Genomic DNA, 18,353 nt, shown 5'->3' on the forward strand with positions numbered 1-18,353 from the left:
AAGAACTTGTGTCGCTGAAGTTTCGTCGGAACGAAGTTACGGAAAGTTAATTAACAAACGGAGACGTAACAGTGTTAAAGAGGACATCGACATGTTTTTTGTTTCAAAGCCAAGTGATTTCTTTAATCAGGGCATTAACAACCTGACTGTAAGATGGAAAAGCATCGATAAGAATGGAAACTATTTCATTTAATAAATGTTTTGTTTTGATATATATATATATAAGTTGTTCGGTATTTTTTCATCTGAAAAAATGACACTAATTTCTTGACGACCTAATACAATCTGTGCCCCGTTGTCAAATGTAGCTTTACATATTCAAGGAGATTGCAGGTAATTAATTACCTTTCAGTCTAAAGGACGTTCGTCTGTGTTATACATATTTTTACGATCTCTAAGTTTTACTCTGCCTAAATCTTTTTTTTTTTAGTATATTCCTGTTACACAAGTTTCGTCTTATAAATATCAAACAATTTCCGGCTACATTGGAAAAAGCTGAGAAGATGTATATACAACTTTGTTTTTCTAACAAGGTAGTTGGTCTTTGGAACGGGTTGCCTTCAAATGTGGTGGATGCAGTTAATTTAAGATAGTTTAAGGGAGAGCTTTATAAATATTTGAATGATAAGGGTTGGCTTTGAGGGTTTTTTTAAAGGTTTCAGTAGTTTAATTCAGTGAAGAGGATAGATTAGATGAACCCAAAAGTCCCTTGCTGTCTTTTATTGTTAATATTATGTTAAATAAAAATAGTGACTTCACCTCGAATTCTTGTACGCAATGTAAAATGTTTAAAATTATTTCACTATTCTTTTACATTCTAGTACTTTTGATATAATTAGTTGATTATAAATCAGAATACTGAGCTTAAATATATCTTGTGCATGAATTATTTAAGAAATCTTGTTATCTTATTTTAATTCACGCTGTGTGTTCCTGAATTTTATTTTGTTTGTAAATTCCTTTCACAGTGACCCCCTGTTGCACATCGGAAAGTCTAAAGATTTATAACGATAAAAATTGGGTTTTAATACCCATGGTGAGCACAGCACAGATAGCCAAATGTGTAGCTTTGCGCTTATCTACAAGCAAACCTTTCACAGTTCTAGTGCTAGCAAGACCAAACTTGGCAGGCGGACTCAAATGTTTTTATCTATAAAGCCTATCCCCCCCGTACCTTATGATGACAAAACCTTGTTGAAACGTTGTACATTTGCTGTTATGTTAAACTTATATTAAGAGAGTTTCTTCATTACCCATCTCCAAGCATTACTATCCACGTTTGTACGAGCCCAACATGATGGGGTCTAGAACTAGGTTGCAGGGTTACTGAACTCGAATATGACATCAGATTTTGTTCCTGGTTCCCATCGGGATTTCGGGGGCGCCACTTTTGAAACTATATTTATACACCCACTCATTTTAAGTTTTTTTGTTGTCGTTGATAAGCACAAAACTACAAAATGGGTTATCTGTGTTGTGCCCATCAGGGGTATCAAAACCCGGCTTTTAGTGTTACGAACCATCAGCCTTATCGCTGAGCCACTGGGAGGTTGAAAAGATAAACCTTCATTACCTCGGGAATACATACAATTAACGTGGCTTTGGATATAAAAAAGTAAGGTTTCAAAGATAATGATAACAATTTTATCACAGTTTTATAACCACCACAGGTTTAGGTATAACAGAGGGTGCTAGAAATAAGTAAGTAATCACACTGTGGTTGTAGAAAATATTATTTAAACTACAAAATAAAATAAGTATTATGATATATATTTTTTATCAAATTATTGAATATTTCCTTATGGAACAAGGCAGAGGTGAACTTCTGGTACTCACTATCGGTTCTATTTAGAGTTGCAATGGAGTACATTTTCTATGTTGGAACCGGTAACAATTTTATTAGTTTCATTTTTTTTTTTGTTTTGTACATCTTAACAGTTCAACGTAAATAGTGCATGAGTAGGTGTCGTTAACTTGCAGAAAACTTGATACTTTATAAAATGTGAAATAAGGTTCTGACAAAGGTGAGTACCTTTACTTCTTTCAAAAGAATTTCACCTCTAGGATGGGGAATAGATATGACTCTTCCATATAAACATTTTCGGTAATTTGGTCAGCAGATTTTATTTATCACTAAAATTGAGTCTTACTAACAACAATAAAAAGTCAAAAATATTTTCGAAATTATTTTATTTTGAGGATTTCTTACTGCAAATCTATTGTCTAAAGCCTATGAGAGTCTGTTATTACGTGTTTTCCGCTAGGTGGCTGAAAATTGTTTGTTAAGAACAAAACTAAACAATGGGATATTTATTGATCTGCCTACAGTAGGTATTGAAACCCTATTTTCAGCCAAATAAGCTGGTTTATCACTGAGCCACGGACGTAGGATGCAGCCAGCCAAAGATTTATACTTCTCTCCTAAAACTACTTGTTATTCATACACTTATCTCGATTTGAGTTACATAAGACTGGAAATACGATTTTAACTACCCGAAATCTTGGTTAATGCCCCGTTTTTATAAGGTTTCGAACTGCCTATGGATTGAAAGTTGGGTAGAGATGTTTGAAGGCGTGAAAGGTTGTTATGATGTTACATGCTTCACACACAGAGCACAGCACGTGATGTGAACGCGTAAAATCGTCTGCTACTCTATTAGGTTTAACATCGTCTGGTAGTACTATTATCTTTAAAAACAATGATTTATTTATTCATCAACTTTATTTTATACTCTGGCTGTAGGCTTATTTAAAAGATACAAGTCCAATGAAAGGACTGAAGTTTAAAGTTAGGCAACAGATTAACTTAAAAAGGCCTCAAAAGTGAGATATAATTTATGGAAAAGTTAATGTGTGTAAAATTATTCGCTAAATCTGTAGTTATGAAATAACAACCGAGTGAACCTAACTCAGTTTTTACCAATGTAAGTTCTTATATATTAACTATCCTAAAGAATCCTTCAATTTCAATTTCTGCTTGAGTTTTTATCTAACATGGAAACATACAAATTATTTAGTGAACGTCAACTTTAATGTTATAATTTCAGTAAAATAAAGTATTATCTGCTAATTAATAGTAGAATATCTTCGTAGAAAAAGTTATCTGTTATCCACTCACTCATGTAACAAACTAACTTTGCCAACAGTGCATAATGTTATGTTTGTGTATATATATATATACTTAACAATTTTTAGCTTTACCTTTTTTACTTTAAGAAAATGTAATTAAACATATTTTGTGTGTCAGGAGGTATTATACTGCTCCTGGAGCCCCTTCTGTCCGTCTTAACACGTCCATTTAGCTAGTATCATGGTACTGCACTGGCCTGGTGGCAGGTTTTGTATCAGTCCATTAGACGTTCATCATTTATTGAAGTTAACACATTTGAAAAATCCTAACTTGCATTTCTACAGAATATTTAGGAAGTACAGTACCTTTATTAGATCTAGCTGATGCAGTGCTTCAAATGTTCCGTAACTTGTTGGTACACACAGTACCAGCACTGCACAATTTCAAACGTTTGAGTACCAGCACTTTCTTTAAAACTCCAGAGTATGTGTAGGTTTTAGTTATCATCACTTAAACTTATCACAAACAGTACCCCCCCCCCCCCGTTTTCTATTCAAACTGTCACCTACAATTTATGTCCTTTTGAGTAACACTTCATACCTACCCCCTAAAAAACAAAAAAAAAACACTTAAGTTTGGGCACTTTGTTTTTCTTTATTTACATGTGTTATATATATATATATATATATAAGGACTTTGGGATAAAAAAACATTATCATGTGACAAGCATTAATAATATCATAATAGGTGATCACATACAAGCTCAAGATTAAAATAACTGGTAATACTTGATTTCCTCAAATTCAAATGGCAAGTTTTTTTATTATTTAGATATTTTAACCACGATGCTTCTAAACACTAATATTATTACTAGATATTAATCAAAATAAAATTTTTATTCTTTATCAAACAAAATTAAAACTGTATCTACATATTGTCTTAATAGAAATGACTGATTTAGTTAATCATTTTGATACTATTTCTTTTATATTATTACTGACAACTATGTTTTAATGCCATAGATTAGATTATTTTTGTCTCAGATTTAACATACAATAATATTTTCCTTATTAATATTAACATATTGATAATAATCTGTCTCCAAACACATTGACTGAGAATCTAAACAAGTTTTCTCCGGACACTTGTGACAGATATACACTTTAGTATCTTTTAGTGCTTCACTAGGTTGATTTTGATGGGGTTGGAGAAACTGTGTTGAACAAATCATCACTATCATCATCACTGTTCTCTGACTTTACTTCCTGACTGTGGTATTTTTCACAACTGGTTTTGTTTGTCTGAGTTACCAGGTTGGATTCACATATCTGGCTACATCCCCTATTGTTACAACAAATGACTTCTTTTCCATTGTTACTATGGCTATTAAAAACATCCACTTGCCCATAGTAACTGCGCGTCTCATCTTTAAAACTGTGGCTATGATGTACAACACTATCTTGGTCTTCTTCAGGTGTATTGCTGATTAGGTTACCTCTTCTAGCAAAATCTTCAAAGACGTCTTCCTTGGTCCCAAGGTTCCTCAGAGCCAATCTTTGATCATCAGTACGTCTTCTAGTCTTCTGAGAGTATAATAATTTTTGTTGACTACTAACAAAAGTTTGATTTTTGATTCTGGGGTTACTTGAAATTGTTTTTCGATTAACGTCTTTAGCAGAGAACGAATTATCTTCATTCTTCTTTCCTGCGGAATTGAACATCACTGAACATTACAAAATTATAAAAGCTTAAAAAAAAATAACAGATTAGATTAGAACAAGTCTACTCTGGCAGAAAGGTAAAGAAACAATTTTGATCTTCATGCACAGCTACAAGTCAACATAAAATTGATGGAAAAATGTGATATAATGGTTTTGAGAGTTACTTCGAGGAATCAACTTGACCTTGTTCAGAGCTAGAATTTAAAGACTATAACTGTACTGCATTTGTTGTATCCCCATCCAACCCAATGGATTTTAAGTGCACAGCTTCAATAAAACTCACACAGAACCACATGTATGTATACATACTCAACAACATGCCCTTCAACCTTAATTCAACTGTCTGTGTGGTACAACTGGGAAGTTTGGTAATCATTCCTTCAATAAATTAAAAATATCTATTAATTTATGAAATATCCATTAAGATGAAGTTGAGATAATCATAACATAAGGCCCATTCTTACAGTGATTGGTCAATTTCTGTTCAAAGTTTAGACTGAGGGAGAGATGATTTGAATAATTTAGAGAAATCCATCTGATCTAGGAATATGCTGTACAAATTCACTGTATAAAAATCAATCCAACAAAGGTTATAAAAAAATGTGCTTGAAAAGTGAAGAAGGAAATAATGATACAAAATGGCCACATTCAGAAAAACACGACAATCAAGAACGTTAAACAACAATCTGGTAAGTTGAATTAAATCAAGTCTAACTCCTCTTCAGTTTATGAAGATATCTGCATCATAAGTAAACTTTCTGGCAAACTTTAATTAGTACTTCATCTTTTGAGAGAGAAGGAAAACAACAAAACATGACAAATACAAAATATATGATATAATAAAACAATTACATTCCTTCAGAGGGAGTCTAATCTACCAACTCTCTCAGTCAGAGTTTCCTTCAGTAGAGACCAACTTACCAGTGCTACACTGTGTCACTGAAAAATTAATAAAAATTCCATGATTACCTTATTAACAAACCTAAGATAAACTTTGCTGGAATGTTTTCAGAAACACAAGAAGCTGTAGAGGTTAAAATAACTACTACTGATTCCAAAACGTATTTAGGAAGCATTGCATCAACAAATATAAAAAAAAAACAACTGAAGATGACCTGACTAATTTAATGAGAGAAAAGTGTAACATCCATTACTATAATTAAATTTGTAATATATTTCTTGAAAAACATGAATCTTCTTTTCATACTCCTGATACATGAAACGTATCTTAAGAGACTGAATACTTGTGATAAAAAAAAGCAATAAACAAAATGTTATATTAGATGTTTCAAAAATTGTAGATATCATTACACATGACATGACCATGTACGTTGTGTTGTCTTCCACGATCTCATGATGTTTCAAGCACCCAGTATATTAATAACTTGCCAACAGTAATTTGTCACAATAATCTTGAATTAATAATAGAAAAATCTGTCATTTAACATTTATTCAGTTTACTTCTCCTTAGCAATTTTTTATACAAAAAAAAAAGAATTTTAACTTTTCTGAAATAACTCTTTCCAAACAGATTTAAAAAAAAATTAAGGGAACCATTTTGTTTTCACAGTCAAATCTTTAAACATTCTTAACATGTATTACACGTGTTATCAGTACTTACAAAACGCATGACCCCAGTACAAGTAATCATCAATTCTCCCACAGTTTCTGTCTACTTTTATTTTTAAATAACTAAATTTATATCATTATCATACACATTTGGTTCACTTTGTTTTTTCACCTTCAATATCGTTCTTTGGAGACTTCGAGAGTTGAGCTTCCAAAATCATGATTTTTTTGTACATCTGTTCAATCTCTTTCTTCATCTGACTTTCTGCCTATAGAAAGAAAAAAGTGAAAATAATACCCAAACATGAACATGGAATCAAAATTAATCCTCGTAAAGTAAAGCTCGTGTATGTGAAGATAAATAAAATAAAGCATATTTACACACATGCCTTTTGGTATAGCCATAATATATCTTACATGTTGCAAATAAAGAAAGTAATGCATAGTTTGTATCTATGTGGTATTCTCAAATGCATCATCTGGTCTGTCAGTGGAAAAGATCACCATTGTCCTTTACATAATGTATTCAACTATGAATCCTTAAAACAATCCTTCCCATGAAAAAACACGAGACACTAAAAGAGAATGACCCAGAACAATGAGTATCTAGGGCAAAAGCAGTTTATCTAGATTTCAGAACTAATCCTCTATTGTCTAACGTACCTTCTAACAATGCATACATGTGAGGAATTCTGAAATTCTCAGTGAACAGGAAATGTTCACTTATTTAAACTAGAAAGGGAAAAGAAACTTCTAGTATATTCTTGAATACCATACCCATAACGCATTACATGCACACACAACACACATTAGTGCATATGTACATTAAGTAAAGTTAAAGTTGGTATTAATATTTTTATTATTCTTATAACTAGAAATAGGTTTTAAAGATCTAATTTAATAATTCTGTTCTGTAAAAAGCTGGCTCAATAATTATATTTTATGTGGCACATGATTTTTATTTTTTCACATTATTAATTTACTTCTCACCATTTCACACAAACATACTGTGTAAAATTTGTGAAAATCAAAATATGTAGTAACAATGTTCTGACCTGAGAAGAAACATCAGTTATTCCTGACCAACCACTCAAGCTGGCTGGCTCTTCACTGGGTGCAGCTATAAAAAAAAGATATGTAAATATGGAATTACTAAGCTTCTGAAAGGTATCTCGTGTGATTTTAAACTATTATCATGGACCGAGTCAATACTGACCAATCATATCAGGCCTAAACCTTAAGTGTACAAAGTTTGGCAAAGGGTGTTACTAAATTCAGTATTTTACACATTATTTAATGAAAGGCAAAAATGGAAAATATTTCTGAACCTTTTTTTTTTTAGGAAATCAAGACATGCAAACATAATTAGGTTGGACAAAAATCAGAGTTCTGAATATTGGTTAAATTTGTTTGCTAACAAGTATAATTTTATCTCTAAAATTAACATTTACAAATTTTATTACGTACTTATGTCACATAGATATGAAGAATCTGCCTCAGTTTATTGTATTATCATTAAATGTCAAAAACAGGTCTACTATCAGATTGATTTACTGGATTATCACTATAAATAAATGTATAATTGAAAACTACACGTAACTAAAAAAATACAGCATTAAAATGTATACTTATTTCTGCTTTGTCAGTTCGAATGGAGCCTTGATTGGCTTAAGAAATTTTCAAGACATGCTTATATGCTAAAATTGTGTCACAAGTAAAAAACAGCAAAATAAGATTACTTTTCTTGGTCACTTTTAGACATTTTCATTAAATTAATACAAAAATATTTCATTCAATGTATTTTGCAAGAAGCAATTAGCTACACAATAATTATTACATTATTACAAACAGACTAAGTCACAACTTGATTTTATTGAACTTCCCTGAATTTTTTACTAGTTACTGTCCAATCTTTGTTTTTTATTTCTAACCTGTACTAGATGAATTTCTAGTCTGTACATACAAAAGAGTAAATACTGATAGGATGTAAACTTGTTACATTAAATACAAAATGGTGAAACCACATGGGATAGAGAGAGAGACGTTTTGTTATTGTAGATTCTTTTTCGCTCCGACTATACAAATAACGGCATAGGTTATGGCATTGTTCGTAACCGATCAACAATACAATTGTGGATTAGATTCTTGTATCAGAAATTGGTTCTCTAGCTTAGTATAGTACATAATTGCATCATCACAATAAATTCTTTCTGGGAGGATTCAACAATTTTGGTAAAAGACAGAGTAAGAACTTAAAACTAAATTAAAATATATTATGTTGCTACATACCTTGGTCTGACAAGTTCTTGAAACTGTGACTGGTTTGTTTACAATTCAAGTCTGCCTGGACGTTAGCTATCACTCGGTTCATTGCTTCTGAATCATCAACATCTTCATTTCCAGATGTCTGGCTTTCCTCTGACAAAATAATAATAGGATCTGAGCACGGTGGGAGATCTGTTGTTGGTTCTTCACACGTTTCATCATCTAAATTGTTAAATTCTAAATCAGGCTCTTCTTCACACTGTTGATTTGAATACTTGTCAAGACGATCTTTGTGGTCCTTATTTTCATGAATACGTTGGTTGTTATATTTACCAGAATCTACAGTATGACTGCTCAACTCCTGACAATTACCACGTTGGAAGGGCCGACTGAGAAGTTCCTCTGACTTCTGAGACAGACGATAATCCTCTTCACCAGACTGATCAAGCAAGAGATGATGATGTTCTTTCATCAAATTACTTGGGTAATAGTCTTTCTCTTCTGAGTCAGAGGAATCAAAGATTTTTCTTATTCTTTGGAATTTTTTTACTCTCTTAAACTTCTGACTGTGAAATACACTCTGATCAATATGCTGATCACCAGAACTTTCCACACAGTAACTTAAATTGTTTCTCTGTTGCATGTCTCGATCATTCAAAATACATCGCGGTGACAGGTTAACTCCACGAGATAACTGGCTGTTGCTTCTTGAAGAAGGGAACAATCTCTTTCTTCGAAAAATAATCTCAGATGAGTTCTGAATGTCTTTAGTACAAAGTTCACTTTGGAGCTCAACACAATGTTCAGAATTTTCAGATACCGCTACTTTTGTGTCTTTCTGTTCAAATGAATGCGATTTCGTCAAAACATTTCCTAACACTTCTAGTGGAGCAACTAATTCTTCTGCAAACATCCAGTCTGCATCTGAGGAGGAGGCATCATTGTCACAAACAAGCTCTTGAAAGAGCTGTGATTCATCATCGCCATGTTTACTACCAGACACGTCATGTGAGGTACATTTTTCTGTTTCCTTTACTTTCAAAGTAGAATGTAGAAACCGTTTGTTTTCGTCATGGTCACTCTCGTTAATGTTCAACACGTTAGAGCAAATACTGAAGTTACTTTTCACATCATCTTTATCATTCACAACATTTGCTAATAACATGATTCTCCTTAGTTTTTGGACTTCTATAACTGCAACACTCAAGCATTTCTGGTGATGAAACACATGTTTGACTGCTACATGCATCATTCCACATGTTAGGAATACAATTCATATAACTCGAGAGTGGCTTATCAGTATTCCTTTCACATGCCATGGAATTTTCTTCATCAAATTCCTTTCCATAAAATTCTGTGTCACTGCATAAGTTTTTGTGATCTATAAGTTCACTGCTATGAATTTTTTCTGATATTTCAGTGTTCTGTTCAACACCTAGATGATCAAAGATTTGCTGGCTAGAGTTATGTAAAGTATTTTTAGATTTATCACCCAATTTTTCTAAGTAATTTACTGAAAGTGTTTTCTCGTGTATTTTTGATAAAACATTTGTATTCTCTAGGCTTTTAATGTCTTCACAAATAAGAAAGCTGTCCTCATCAAATGAAAAGTTAAGAGAATGATTATATGCTCGAGGAATCATTTCACTGCCTCCAGCTGAGGTCATTCTTTGATAGTCTAACAACACGTATGGGTCATCACCATCATCGCTGACCTGGGATTCCAGAAGGTCACTGACCTGGTTTTGGTTATTTTTGGACATCTGATCATTCCTAACTTGATACGTTTGATCGTCATCTATTTGGTTTAGAGAGGCTTGATTGTCCGTTGCTAATCTTAACAGGCTGTGATTATCAAGAATATTCTTGTGTAGTTTAGAATCATTTTTGATTTGAGATGCTTCTTTATATGCAGTCTGGTCATCACTAGAGAGGTATGTTACATCATTAGCACCACCACACTCATCTAAATGTTTTGAAATATGATTGCCACCTTCCTGAATACCATCATTGACTGGAGGTGTCTGTTTACCATTTTTATTGTCTTGAGAAATCAGGATACATTTGTGGTTATCTTGAATATCTTTAACAGCAGTGCTTCTACCTTGAGGTATCTCGTGACCATTAATTTGATACACATCTTTGTTTGAAGTGATAAGAGGATTTGTTTCAGCAGCCTGGGAGTTACTATCATAATCACATTCATTAACAGAACATATTGAGTCATTGTTGAATCTAGAAGTCTGATCAAAGAACTTTTTTTTAGAAACTGTTTTCAGAGGACTGATTTTCCCCTGAAGGTGCTGCCTTTCATGATCACTTGAACTCTGACCTGCTTCATCAGAACTTTCCTGTTGAACAGATGAAAGACTAGCTTCTGGTACATATTCATTTGTAAATTTTTGTGACAATGATTTTGAAAAACTTTTAGCGACTTGGGACAGGTCTTGACCTCCCGAGTTTTTTGTACAAACTAAATGGGATGTTTGAGCAAACATCTGATCAGGATCTACAAAATTTACCAGTAAGCTCTGTGATGATGATAGGCCTTCTTCAACAGTGTCAACACTTAAAGTATCTTTGTGTCGTATTTTTTCATTTACATCTGCTACTGGGAGGTTAATTTTTAAAGACTCTTCCGGGGTTTCTGCAACCATGGGATTAATTTGTTGTACTGGTTTTTTGAAACCATTAACTTGATCTGAAACAGCAGGTTTAGGATATTTTATCAGCTTGTTCATTACTGAAGTTCTAGAGTGATCCTTAGTCAGTTCAATTTCTTCATTAATTTTTCTTAAAAGCTTTGGTTCAGAAGAGTCTCCTGGTTTATCGACACTTTGTGAAAGAGCTTTTCCCTTCCAGTCAAGCTTCACAGATCTGGATTCTTTCAAGTTTTCTGGAAGCAGAAGATCCATAAACTTTCTTTCTCTGACATTTTTTAAATCTAGTTCTAGAACACTGCTTTTCCAGGATTCTTGTGATTTTTCAACTGCAAAATCAGCCTGAGCTGCAACATCCATTTTTTTATAATGTGGCACAGATTCACTTCCGAGAGTTGTGGAGCTTTGTCTATCTATATATGTTTCCTTATCCAAAAGTTGTGGTTTAATAGACAGTACAGTTACCTCAAGGTTTTCATCTACTAAAGATAACTGCAAATTTACACAACTTTTGTTCCACCATAAACTTTCCTGTTTCTTTGAATTTACCAAATCCTTAAGTGGGAAATATATAGTATGTTGTCCATTTAAATCATCATTCTGTTCACTAACAGAAGTAGTATGAATTTTAGACAAATAATCAGCTTGTAAACAAGGATAGATGCGTGCTTTATCTGAAGAGTCATTTTGTGGACAAGGAGAGACACGTGTTTTATCTGAAGAGTCATTTTGTGGACAAGGAGAGACACGTGTTTTATCTGAAGAGCCAGTTTGTGGACAAGGAGAGACACGTGTTTTATCTGAAGAGTCATTTTGTGGACAAGGAGAGACACGTGTTTTATCTGAAGAATCAATCTTGACACAAGGAGGGACGTGTGTTTTATCTGAAGAGTCAGTTTGTGGACAAACAGAAAGACATGTTTTATCTGAAGAATCAACCTTGACATAAGGAGGGACGTGTGTTTTATCTGAAGAATCAATCTTGACACAAGGAGGGACGTGTGTTTTATCTGAAGAGTCAGTTTGTGGACAAGGAGAGACGTGTGTTTTATCTGAAGAATCAATCTTGACACAAGGAGGGACGTGTGTTTTATCTGAAGAGTCAGTTTGTAGACAAGGAGAGACATGTGTTTTATCTGAAGAATCAGTTTGTGGACAAACAGAAAGACATGTTTTATCTGAAGAATCAACCTTGACACAAGGAGGGATGTGTGTTTTATCTAAAGAGTCAGTTTGTGGACAAAGAGAGAGACGTGTTTTATCTGAAGAATCAACCTGTGCACAAGGAGAGGCACAAGGTTCATCTAAACAGTCCATCTGTAAATGAGTAACGTTGTTCAAACTCTGCGTAGTCATGTGAATAGCATCATACATTTTGGTGACAAGTCCATTCTCAAATTGACAGTTTGAAATCCATTTTCCTTCATTTACGCTTTTACTTCCATCTGTATCTATTCTCTGACACACTACTATACAGTCTCTTACCAAGCTACAGTTGAAATTTTCCATTCCATCTTCATCTTGTACTCTTGTCTTTCCTCTGTCTGGTGTTTTGTACAAAACAAAATTATCTATGCTAGAAATTTCAAGTGAATCTGAAGCACTAGATTGACTTCTTTCAACTTCCTTTTCATTACCTGGAGAACGAAGCTCAGTAGTTATAAATCTTATGTTTGGTTTTGGGTACAATTCTGGTTCTGCTCCATCATGTTCTTTCTTTAGGTGTATATCTTGCACATTTTCCAACGTCATTTTAGACTCGCAACTGTCGTTTCTTTCAAGGCAGCTTTTTACCCTTAAGTCAACACTTCGTTTTCTAGATGATTGCTTAAGTGACGAAAGTTTCTCCTGTTTAACAGAAGTCTTGGATTCAGAAACAGTAATTAAATGTTCACTCATTTCATTCACTTTTTCAGGTTCTCCCGAACTTACAAGCACTTTATCTGTAGAAGTTAACACCTGAACTTCTGCTGGGTTTCTAGTCTGGAGTTTCTGTGTCTTAGTGAAGGAATTTTTTACTGAAAACTGTTGATTACTACACATTTTTGATGGTCTTTGAAATGAAGATTTTTTACTCTTTTTCTGCCTTGAAGACTTTTGGATCTGAGTCAGAGCACAATGTTTTGGGGGTTGCTGGCCTAAAGTTTGACTATTCCCAGTCAATTTTAAAAACGTTTTGCTGCAAGTTGGACTTGCATCAATTTGACTTGATGTTTGAATATCCTTGATATTTTGTCGGATATCATTCTTAACAAAAGACTGAGCAGTAGTATTTTTGATCTCTAACTGGTTGTCATCTTTTGGCCTTTCATCATCATAAACAATTGAATTATCAACAAGATATTTGGTTAGTATTTGATGTGTTTCATTACCCTGATCCACTAAATCATCAACAGAATCTTCTGTCTCTTTATATTGAACATTTATTTCTTGTATATCTGTGTTATCTTCGCAAACAAATACCTGAACTCCTCAGACCTTTAGCTTTTAGTTCCAAGTTGTTTTCAGATTGAACATTTCTGATATCTCTTTTGTCAGTTTCAAAATGGAGTTCATAAACTTCAGCTTCTTCAATCTTTTGCACTAAGGTAATAACCTTTTCTTGAGTTGATGGAAGGTTACTATTACTTATTTTACTTTCTTCTTGTCGGCTTCTCCTCTTGTTTTTACTTCGTCCACCCTTTTCTACCCGTTGTTTTAGTGTAGAATCCAACTCTATAGGATCTTCACTATATTCTTCTGTACAAGTTGTTGTACAATCTTTAGCAAGATGCTCAGCCATGTTACAAGCTGGAGTACAAAACAAGTAAGATTCTTCAAAATTATCTTCTGAAGAAACAGGTAGTGAATGAAGAGTTTCTTGACGTACTTCCTTCTTCTGTTTCTTTGTTTCCGTTACATCTCCAGCTTTACCCTTCTGACCTTTAGATTTTGTGATTGATAACTGCTGATAGCTTTGTCCCTTTTTACCATCTCTTGATAATGAAGCTCCTTTACTTTCATACAATTGTTTCTCACATTTACTTTTTCTTTGCTTGGAGAGCAGTTCAGCCTTGGAAACTTTTGTGAAACTTCAACGTGCTCGAGAGAAGGGCTGGAATCTCCAATTGGTTTTGTAAAATTTCTATTTGATAGTTTATGTTTTGATGTATTTTTATTGATTCTCTTGGAGGAATAAGAGATGTGATTTTTTACCAAGGGAATTTCTTGAGGTTGGTTATCTTCAGAATGACCACTATAGGCTTGGTCATCACCTGAAGTAGAATCTAGATCTTGATTTTGTGCACAATACTTTTTTACTTGACGAGTTGATCTTAGACACGGTTTATCATTCCTGCCTACTTCAACACAGGGTTTGTACATCTTAGGAGGTATGTAATCCTGATCAGAACAAGAAGAGAGAACCACTTCTTCCAGGGAACAAAATTCTACTGCATTAGGCTTTTGGTTATTGAACTCAGATGAACCCTTAATCACTTGGTTTTCTTTGAAAGAATTTAGAGTCTCTTTTCCTTTTTTAGTCATGCTCAAGTTCCTCTGCTTCCCTCTGTTAATCACTCTTCTCTTGTTTCTTTTCTTCTTTGGTGTTTTTTGACTTGAAATGAACTGATAAGGATCTTCTTCAATAAAATTTGGTTGTGATGCGTTTCCTAAAGAGAAGTTTACTGAAATATTCGTATTTTCACATTTGCCTTTGAAGAATTTATTTGGTTTTTGCACAGCTTCTTTCTTGGACTTAGCCAGAATTTCAGATGTCAAATTTACTTTGAATACCTTTTGACTTTGCATTCTTTCTTCTTTGTAGGATTTCATATTTTTTGAATGAGTACTAAAACTCTCTGACTTAGTGTTGTCGCTTTTTGTTTTCTCTTGAAGAAATTCAATTGGAGTGAGTGTAAGTTTAGAAAGTTCTTTTAAGGTTGAACTGACCCAAGGTGTCGATGTGGTCAGTCTGTTGTTAACGGAATTCCTTAAAGAATATTCTTTGATTTGCTTCAAGGGATAGTCGTCATTCACAACATGATCTGCTGTTTTATCAGATTTTCGTTTTCCTTTATTTCTTGCAACGGGAAACCCACTCCTTTGAAAAAAAAAATAAAGATAACAGTGTGAAAACATGATTCACAGTACACACAACTTTTCAAATATTTCCTGACTCAATTATGTCTGATTCACGATATTTTCAATATAACAAAGTATCATGTCTTAATCTAAATGACACAAACATTAAAGCAATTAATAAAGTGTAAAAAAAATATTTACATTAAAAATAAAATTAATGTTCATTCAAGATCATTTAAACATTTTGGGTTTAATACCAGCAATGTTCCTAAGGTTAGAATTTTGAAATTATCAATAAAAATTGTGTATTTGTTGTGTACATTAATAGGAAAGTACAAGAACTCGGCTAGTTCTGAGCAGTCCAAATGTACTTGAACTGGTCTATTGTTTCCCCAATGTATCTGACTTTACAGTAACCATGAGTGTATCTGTATGAAGAATGTCTTTTGTTTGAAAACTGTTTTGAAATCACAAATATGACTTTGACACCATTTATGCTGTGACAGATTGTCACCAAACTTTTTCAAACCTAACCTTGCTATGAACCAACTTAACAGGCCTTATAAGACTTACTTTTCCTATCTCTATATCCTCATAGAAATTATCTTTTAACTACACATCTAAAAGAATTTTCTGGAAATTGTAACAATTTTCTAGCAAATGAAAGAGCTGTCGTTGAGTGTTTTCTTACTTTTTCAAACTTTCCAATGTTACATGTCATTCCTTTCTGATAGAAATAGGATACACTTGTTAGAGCTTGTACTCCAAAAATAATATGCTTTTAACAACAAGTACAATTAAGTGTATAGACCAGTAAACTTCTGACGAACAGCTGTTGTAAACTGATGTTTACTTAGTGTATAGACCAGTAAACTTGTGATAGACAGCTGTTGTAAACTGACGTATAGTGTATAGACCAGTAAACTTCTGACGGACAGCTGTTGTAAACTGATGTTTACTTAGTGTATAGACCAGTAAACTTGTGATGGGCAGCTGTTGTAAACTGATGTTTACTTAGTGTATATAAACTTCTGATGGACAGCCGTTGTAAACTGATGTTTACTTAGTGTATAGACCAGTAAACTTGTGATAGACAGCTGTTGTAAACTGATGTTTACTTAGTGTATAGACCAGTAAACTTGTGATGGACAAATGTTGTAAACTAATGTTTACTTAGTGTATAACCAGTAAACTTCTGATAGACAGCTGTTGTAAACTGATGTTTACTTAGTGTATAGACCAGTAAACTTGTGATGGACAGCTGTTGTAAACTAATGTTTACTTAGTGTATAGACCAGTAAACTTGTGATGGACAGATGTTGTAAACTAATGTTTACTAAGTGTATAGAACAGTAAACTTCTGATGGACAGATGTTGTAAACTGATGTTTACTTAGTGTATAGACCAGTAAACTTGTGATGGACAGCTGTTGTAAACTAATGTTTACTTAGTGTATAGACCAGTAAACTTGTGATAGACAGGTGTTGTAAACTAATGTTTACTTAGTGTATAGACCAGTAAACTTGTGATGGACAGATGTTGTAAACTAATGTTTACTAAGTGTATAGAACAGTAAACTTCTGATGGACAGGTGTTGTAAACTGATGTTTACTTAGTGTATAGACCAGTAAACTTGTGATAGACAGGTGTTGTAAACTGATGTTTACTTAGTGTATAGACCAGTAAACTTGTGATGGACAAATGTTGTAAACTAATGTTTACTTAGTGTATAGACCAGTAAACTTGTGATGGACAGATGTTGTAAACTGATGTTTACTTAGTGTATAACCAGTAAACTTCTGATAGACAGCTATTGTAAACTGATCTATAGTGTATAGACCAGTAAACTTCTGATGGACAGATGTTGTAAACTGATGTTTACTTAGTGTATAGACCAGTAAACTTGTGATGGACAGGTGTTGTAAACTAATGTTTACTTAGTGTATAACCAGTAAACTTCTGATAGACAGCTGTTGTAAACTGATGTTTATATAGTGTATAGACCAGTAAACTTGTGATGGACAGCTGTTGTAAACTAATGTTTACTTAGTGTATAGACCAGTAAACTTGTGATGGACAGATGTTGTAAACTAATGTTTACTAAGTGTATAGAACAGTAAACTTCTGATGGACAGCTGTTGTAAACTAATGTTTACTTAGTGTATAGACCAGTAAATTCTGATGGACAGATGTTGTAAACTTATGTTTACTTAGTGTATAAAACGGTAAACTTTTGATGGACAGGTGTTGTAAACTGATGTTTACTTAGTGTATAACCAGTAAACTTCTAATGGACAGATATTGTAAACTTATGTTTACTTAGTGTATAAAACGGTAAACTTTTGATGGACAGGTGTTGTAAACTGATGTTTACTTAGTGTATAGACCAGTAAACTTGTGATGGGCAGCTGTTGTAAACTAATGTTTACTTAGTGTATAGACCAGTAAACTACTGATGGACAGGTGTTGTAAACTGATGTTTACTTAGTGTATAGAACAGTAAACTTGTGATGGGCAGCTGTTGTAAACTAATGTTTACTTAGTGTATAGACCAGTAAACTTCTGATGGACAGATGTTGTAAACTGATGTTTAATTAGTAGCTTCAGCATTAAAAACAAAAAAGGTTCATCTTTATCTTCAATTTCATAAACGTAGTTTATACTTGGATTTCAAAAGTTTAAATAATACAGAAAATATATGTAGTTATTACTTTAAAAAAGTAAACTATATATGTAGTTATTACTATAAAAAAGTAAACTATATATGTAGTTATTACTTTAAAAAGTAAACTATATATGTAGTTATTACTTTAAAAAAGTAAACTATATATGTAGTTATTACTTTAAAAAAGTAAACTATATATGTAGTTATTACTATAAAAAAGTAAACTATATATGTAGTTATTACCTTAAAAAAGTAAACTATATATGTAATTATTACTATAAAAAAGTAAACTATATATGTAATTATTACTATAAAACGTAAACTAAATGTCATTAGTGGAC

At 33.0% G+C, this 18,353-nt stretch overlaps 1 protein-coding gene across 1 annotated transcript; it reads right to left on the reverse strand.

The window, feature by feature from the left end:
* Window positions 1-4,082: 4,082 nt before the first annotated feature.
* Window positions 4,083-12,736, reverse strand: LOC111086511. The gene is made up of 5 exons (XM_022389655.1): window positions 9,812-12,736; window positions 8,650-9,777; window positions 7,416-7,480; window positions 6,533-6,629; window positions 4,083-4,775 (listed from the first exon to the last, which is right to left on the reverse strand). Exons 1-5 carry the CDS (start codon window positions 12,657-12,659, stop codon window positions 4,255-4,257), a joined length of 4,659 nt encoding a protein of 1,552 aa, XP_022245363.1. The 5' UTR covers window positions 12,660-12,736; the 3' UTR covers window positions 4,083-4,254.
* Window positions 12,737-18,353: the final 5,617 nt, after the last annotated feature.

This window comes from Limulus polyphemus, unplaced genomic scaffold (assembly GCF_000517525.1).
Source record: "Limulus polyphemus unplaced genomic scaffold, Limulus_polyphemus-2.1.2 Scaffold1157, whole genome shotgun sequence".
Lineage (NCBI taxonomy): Eukaryota > Metazoa > Arthropoda > Merostomata > Xiphosura > Limulidae > Limulus > Limulus polyphemus.